This window comes from Phyllobates terribilis, unplaced genomic scaffold, assembly GCF_046119375.1.
Source record: "Phyllobates terribilis strain yellow unplaced genomic scaffold, ASM4611937v1 Scaffold_4__5_contigs__length_816908805, whole genome shotgun sequence".
Lineage (NCBI taxonomy): Eukaryota > Metazoa > Chordata > Amphibia > Anura > Dendrobatidae > Phyllobates > Phyllobates terribilis.
Window position 1 is genome coordinate 620,837,951 of NW_027362764.1, and position 7,010 is coordinate 620,844,960.

At 45.7% G+C, this 7,010-nt stretch overlaps 1 protein-coding gene across 1 annotated transcript; it reads right to left on the minus strand.

Moving 5' to 3' along the window:
• Positions 1-1,210: 1,210 nt before the first annotated feature.
• Positions 1,211-6,156, minus strand: RPS20 (ribosomal protein S20). Its single transcript, XM_073679315.1, has 4 exons — positions 6,000-6,156; positions 4,794-4,893; positions 3,903-3,976; positions 1,211-1,429 (listed from the first exon to the last, which is right to left on the minus strand). The coding sequence occupies exons 1-4, from the start codon at positions 6,000-6,002 to the stop codon at positions 1,247-1,249; spliced, it is 360 nt and encodes a 119-aa protein (XP_073535416.1). The 5' UTR covers positions 6,003-6,156; the 3' UTR covers positions 1,211-1,246.
• Between the last annotated feature and the right edge of the window lie 854 nt (positions 6,157-7,010).

A 7,010-nucleotide genomic window follows, 5' to 3' on the forward strand; every position in this document is an offset into this window, starting at 1 on the left:
CAACCTGCAGCAGCATGATGAGCTGAGTACATTGCTGATGTCATCGCACAGCTGCCTGCGCTGCACAGGCAGAAAAGTCAGGCACTGGTAAGCACTCCATGGAGGAGCCGAAGATTAAATGTTATCTTAAATGAGGGGGTCAGGGGAGGAAAGTGTTATTACTACGAGGGCACATAATTTGGGGTGATGTCTGAAATGAATGGCACTATACAAGCAAAATAAAAAATTATGGGGACGTTAAGGGGATTGTGATAGGGGCATAGTATAGTAAGGGACAGTGGGGGGAGCACATACTGATGGCGGTTCTGGCAATGTATTCACGTACTGACTTATGATCTTGTACACATGTAGCATCCATAATGTGTTTCATGGCAATGTTAAACAAAAATCACACTAAAAACAAAACAGGTGTCAAAACGTCAAGATTTGAGATGAGAATTTGGAGTTTCTGCTCTAAAAAAAAAAAACACCTTTAAGTTAGTGTGTTCATACTTATTTTTGGAGCAAAAGCTCTGCAAATCCTTCTCAAAATTTGGTTCTGGTGATCGATTAATGTACTGATGGTGGTTTTGGCGATTATTCATGTAACTAGCCCTTTAAAAAAAAAAAAAAATTGCAGCCCTTGCGATTGGTTCAGTATGGAATTGTGGCCCTTGACTGAAAAGCGCAGTGCACCTCTGCTTCATTTGAATAGGTTACCTAAATGTAAGACAATGGTGAAGTCTTCTCTAAGAGAAGGGTAAGTGGAATGGATCTGCAAGGCTGGTGCAAGTACAGTATTTCCAGACATCACTTCTTTAAAGTCAGAGCCAAAACATACTGGCTACATGCACATGTCAGTGTACAGAATCTCAGACTGACCACCAGTCTCCTGTGCCAAATTAACTTCAAGAGACCCAGTTATATGAGGCTGTTAACAGGTTCAGAGAGCCACAGCCAGTCTCAAACAGGTTGTATCAGACATTGCCCACATTACAGCTTGCCACTCCATGCAATACAGCATTGAAGCCAGCGATTAGCTGAAGTAGGCTGTTGGTCAGTATGTGAGCACTGCATCACTACTGCAGCGGATAGATCAGGCGATTAGTGGGACTTTTAAGCCTCTGCAGATCCCCTTTAATACCCCTTAATTTATATCTTCAGATATTTAAGAGTTGCTTCTAGGCAAAATACTTACTCCATAAATTTAAATAGAAAACCCACAAAGTCATTATAGTCAAGATGTTTTATTCAGGAAACGTGGCATTTATGCATCAGCAATGGTGACTTCAACTTCTACACCAGGCTCAATGCTGATGGACGTGATCTGTTTCACGATCTCAGAGGGACTGTGCAGATCAATTAGGCGCTTGTGGATACGCATCTGGAAGCGATCCCAAGTCTTGGATCCCTCACCACAAGGGGTTTTTCTCGTAGTGATACGCAGAGTCTGAAAAAGAAAAAAAACAAGTCATTTAGTAAACAGTTAATTGACTCCGTCATTTATTAAGCAGCATTTTTTTTTTAAAATAGTCTTTTATGGTTTAATTTTAGGCGTGGAGAAGTTTAGGCACGGAGAACTGCAGTCAGGATCCTACAATAATTACAGAAGTGGCGCTGAAAGATTTTAAAAATTAAAGGCTGAACCCCTGCGGTTCCAGCACAGGGAGCTCTAGGAGTCTTATCCACAAAGGATTAAGTATTCTTTACCTCAGCAGTTACATGACTGGAATAGCGAGTCCTCACAGGCCTCAGAAGTCAAGTGACCAAAGAACAGAAAGCAGTGGCTTCAGCCGCAGACAACCATCAGGTTCAGAGCAAGACTGCCTGTCACATTAAAATTATTGCTTATTTCTTACACATAGGACATCCCTGGCCAAGAAAGGCTTCACATGCCTGGATTTAACACTGGAAAAAACCTGCAAGGTTCACATCTGCATGGGAGGCCAAGTGCCACCATAGCACATTATGGGGAGTGTCAGCACAGAATGGCTGCTCAAGCCAAGTTCAGATACCTTGGCAAGACTCAACATTTACATGCACCTTCCCAAATACTTGTTTTCCCTCTTTGATTGGTTTTAGAGTCATAAAATGGTGCAGAGCTTGAAAACAAGTAGGTCAGAAGGTACATTTAAATGTTTGGCCCATAATGCACCAAGCAGCCGCACTTGGTTTGAACAGTCATTCTGTGCTGACTGACCCCAAGGCAAGAGTGCAGTACAACAAAAATCTGCAGTAATTAGCACATAGTCCAATATACTAATTATTGTAGAATTTTCAGTTCCAAAGTACACAGCCATTTCACCAACTGCTTACGTAATCTTATAATTATATTTTGGGATTATACTATAATACACATATATCCCTTTTGTTACTTGTGACCCATTTGTAATCACCAATGACCTACTTACAGCCAAAGCTAACAGACAATTCTCTGTACTCCTTCTACTTGACCTGTCTTCTGCTTTTGATACAGTTGACCACTGCCTCCTACTGCAGATACTCTCTTCCTTTGGCGTCAAAGACCTTGCTCTATCCTGGATCTCCTCATACCTTTCTAACCGCACATTTAACATCTCCCACAATACCTTCTCATCCCTCCCCCTCTCTGTTGGGAGTCCCTCAAGGCTCTGTCCTAGGACCTCTACTCTTCTCAATCTATACCCTTGGCCTGGGACAGCTCATAAAATCCTATAGCTTCCAGTACCATCTGTACGCTGATGACACCCAGATCTACCTCTCTGGCCCAGACTCCCAGCGTGTCTAGCAGCCATATCCTCCTCCTCCTCCCGCTACCTCAAGCTCAATTTGGACAAAACTGAACTCATTATCTTTCCCCCATCTCGCATATCTTCCCCACCTGATCTATCCATCACAATAAAAGACATCACTCTTTCCGCTGTACCGACAATCTGCTGCCTCGGAGTAACCCTTGACTCTGCCCTGTCCTTCAAACCCCACATCCAAGCTCTCGCCACCTCCTGTCGCCTCCAGCTCAAAAACATTTCCAGAATCCGTCCTTTCCTCAACCCTAACTCTATTAAACTGCTTGTGCATGCCCTCATCATCTCCCACCTCGACTATTGCAACATCCTTCTTTGTGGCCTCCCTGCTAACACTCTCGCACCCCTCCAGTCCATCCTCAACTCTGCTGCACGACTCGTTCATCTCTCACCTCGCTACTCCTCTGCTACCCCCCTTTGCAAATCGCTTCACTGGCTCCCAATTGCCCAGCGCATCCAGTTCAAATTACTAACACTGACCTACAAAGCCATCCATAACCTCTCTCCTCCGTACATCTTTGAACTAATCTCCCGATATATTCCCTCACGTAACCTCCGGTCCTCCCACGACCTCCTTCTCTCCTCCACACTTATCCGTTCCTCACGCAATCGCCTCCAAGATTTCTCCCGAATATCCCCCATCCTATGGAATTCTGTGCCTCAACATGTCCGATTATCCACCACATCCAGATCCTTCAGACGGAACCTGAAAACCCATCTCTTCAAGAAAGCTTACAGCCTGCAATGACCCCGCTGCCTCCTCAACAATGCCGAAGCTACTACTGCAACCCCCCAACCTACTGTCTCCTCCCTATTCCCGTAGAACGTAAGCCCGCAAGGGCAGGGTCCTCTTCTCCCCGTACCAGTCTATCTTTGTTAGTTTGTTTACTGTAGTGATATTCCTATTTTGTATGTAACCCCTTATGTACAGCGCCATGGAATCAATGGCGCTATATAAATTCATAATAATAATAATTTGTATACACCTATGTGTATGTTGCACCTTTGATCTATCCATTCAGGAGCTGTTGGTGCCCGACAGGTGACATCGAAGTGCTAAGATTCAGTTCCGATAAAGGTACAGAACGCAAATAGCGCAGACATGAACGGAGCATGTTAGCAGGTTCCTGATCCCATTACCTTGGTAGGCATGCGTACAGGTCCCTTCACCTTCAGATTCTTCTCCTTGGCTCCACGGATCAGATCAGCACAGACTAAAAAGTCAAATTTACATTTCATTAGTCGTCTTATTTGCATCATTGGCATTAATGCTAATATTCTATCCACAGCCCTGATAATAGGCTATAATGTGAATCACTGAAATATAATCAGTATTGCCAATCCAAGTCCATAAAAAAAAATTTTTTTTTTACATGCACTATTACAAACATGAATACTAGATCACAATTCTTTATACCACACATTACCACCGATACGGTGCTCCAGACATGTTAAATCTGCCATATGAATACGTTAATACAATGGCAAATACACCAGTCGGAAGGGTTTAAAGGGGACTGCAGTCAGTGGGTGTATGGAAGCGAGGCCACGCTCACTAGTCAGACTCTGGCCAGGAGTATGTATAACACATACATACCCTCCAGTCCCAGCTCAGCAAATCTCTGCAGCACTGGGGGACTCACAAGTCTACAGTCACAGTGTGACTGCAGACTTATCAATTTGGACAGGACAACCCCTTTAATAAACGTGCTGCCTTTCGACAAAATTTGTCTAAAAGATAAATATCTAATAAGGTTAAGGCATAAGCCCAAAAATAAGGCTATACTTATTTATGAAACTTGTTTGGCTTTTTACAGAATGCTAATAAAGTGAATGGAGAGTAGTGTGCCCACAGCCACCGCTCCATTCAGAGGCCACGTCACCAGACAGCAAGGGAGTGAAGACGGCTCAAGTCTGTAGATCATACCTGGGGAACCTGCACATCTGACATTTACTGCACACTCTAAATTCTGGGTACGGGGCACATAAGGCACATTGGACAGCAGCATGTTCAATATACAGGCAACTAACCTTTCTCCAGCGATTTCACATTGCGGCTTGTGAGTGTAATTCGGATACGATGAATGGCCACTTCCTGTTCAACAGGTGCTTTGCCAGTATCTTTAAAAGCCTAAAGGAAAAAAAAGATAGAATATATGAATATATACATACATACCAGCAGCTTCAATGTTCTGCTATAACCATCCATGAAGAACCTTGCCTGGTTAACAGATCTACAGTTTCAGCTCTTCCAGGATCACAAACCTGTAGTCACTTGTGTTACTGCTCCCGCATCCAATTACTGCAGAGTCACCCCAGTGTCTGTAACCAGTCATAATACATAGGCTTGTATGGGAGCCACGTGCCAAAGCCGCCATCACCTAGTCATAGCTACATAGGCATGTATGTTAGCCAAGTGCCACAGGCGCCATCACCCAGTCATATCTACATAGGCTTGCATGGGAGCCACAGCCACCATCACCTAGTCACAGATGCATAGGCTTCTATGGGAGCCACAGCCACCATCACCAAGTCATCTACATAAGCATGTATGGTAGCCAAGTGTCAAAGGCGCCATCACCCAGTCATATCTACATAGGCACGTATGGTAGCAAAGTGTCAGGCACCATCACCCAGTTATATCTACATAGGCTAGTATGGGAGCCACATCACTGGCAATCTGCTCCACTATAATAGCAGAACAAGGAGACTGCAGCTCCAGCAACGTCCACCAGGATAGTCCCAGCTCTACAACACACCAGAGGGGCTCCAGGACCACCGATCTAGAACATGTCCACCGCTATAAGCCAGAATACCACATCACCCGAGACCCCCATGATAGAGCTGCAGGACCACAGCAGTCACATTACAGCAGGCGGAATAAACCCACAGAGCTGCCTCACAGCTGCAAGACTGAGAAGGGATCACCACAGTACAGCCTGACATCTGCAGGCAGAAGACCACAGTCTGCACAACCCCCGGCTGATAATGGGGTCAGAGTACCCACAGCTCAGGCCTCCTCCCCGGACACCACAAGCATCACCCCGCGCCGAACACACGGGAACAGTTATGTCAGCAGCTGCCCACAATAACGGGCCATATTAGTCCATAGACCGGACATTGTGTTACCGCAGCCCATAGCATTTAACACACATAAGGATGTCCTGTACTGCCCAGTAGTGGCGCAGGGACTACGGCCGCACCGTCCCAGCATGGCCTCCCTCACCGCACACTCACCATGTCTAATCACCTTCCTGACCGACTTATTCGTGTACGATGAGAGCGAACAGCGGTGAGCCAGGAGCAGGCGCTCAGCACGGTGCACACACCACAAGGGCTGTACTGAAAGAGAGCGAACACGCCCGCCACCCTCCTATTTATACTACACAGGCTTCCGGCCTACAGGAAATACGTCATCACTACAGAGCCGGTGTTACCGGCCGCCATGTTTAGTCAGGGCAGACATCCCTTACTTTACAAGTTATAGGCATGTACGTCTAACAAGCGAGGTCCGTGCTGCTGTTCAGGCATTCACCACAGACATAGCGCCCATAGTTGGAGTTGCTTCTTGTAACATAAGGGGGTTACTACTACGCTCCTGCTATTACCACCAGGCTGTTGTAGTTCACCTTTATCAATTTAAAAAAGCTCCGCCCATGAACTGACCCCGCCCACAATCATTGGTCCTGTGTGCCTGGTGCCGCCTCCAATGATGGCTGTCCGACAGTGCGATTACCATTGTATTTTTTTTTTATACAAGTTACCTTTCTCATGTGGGTTATGGTGATATTAAATTATTATATTATGGCTACTGGCATCATGTAATTTTTTAGTACTTGAAGTACGGCAGATGATAAGGGGCGCTGTTTATCTGAATCACCTTTACAGCACTGAGAATTAAATATATAATACAGCGTCCCCCGGAGGTTTAAACCGTATATTACAGCTGACATCTTGTGGCAGCGGCCCGTATCAGTGCTAGCGACAATTGTGGGTGTTCAACCCTCGGTATGCTGTTAATAGCAATAGAAGGAGGGGGCTCCCTCACCCCATGGGCACCCATATGATGTAATCGCGGGGTGCGATGGTTGCAATAACGGACCTGGGGGTCTACCAGCCCGTTAGGACATGCCATAAACCGGGTCTAATAGGACATGTGTCAGTGTAAGGACTCATGCAGACGAGCGTAGAAAGCGGCCGTGTGCTGTCTGATTTTTGATCGGACAGCGCACTGACCCATGTTTTGTA

Bases quoted from the DNA above. Each gene is read 5' to 3' on its own strand.
- RPS20 (XM_073679315.1), bottom strand. The intron at 3,977-4,793 runs GTTAGTTGCCTG...TTGACTTTTTAG, and splicing joins TGTGAAATCGCTGGAGAAAG to TCTGTGCTGATCTGATCCGT. The intron at 1,430-3,902 runs GTAATGGGATCA...TTTCTTTTTCAG, and splicing joins CTGTACGCATGCCTACCAAG to ACTCTGCGTATCACTACGAG.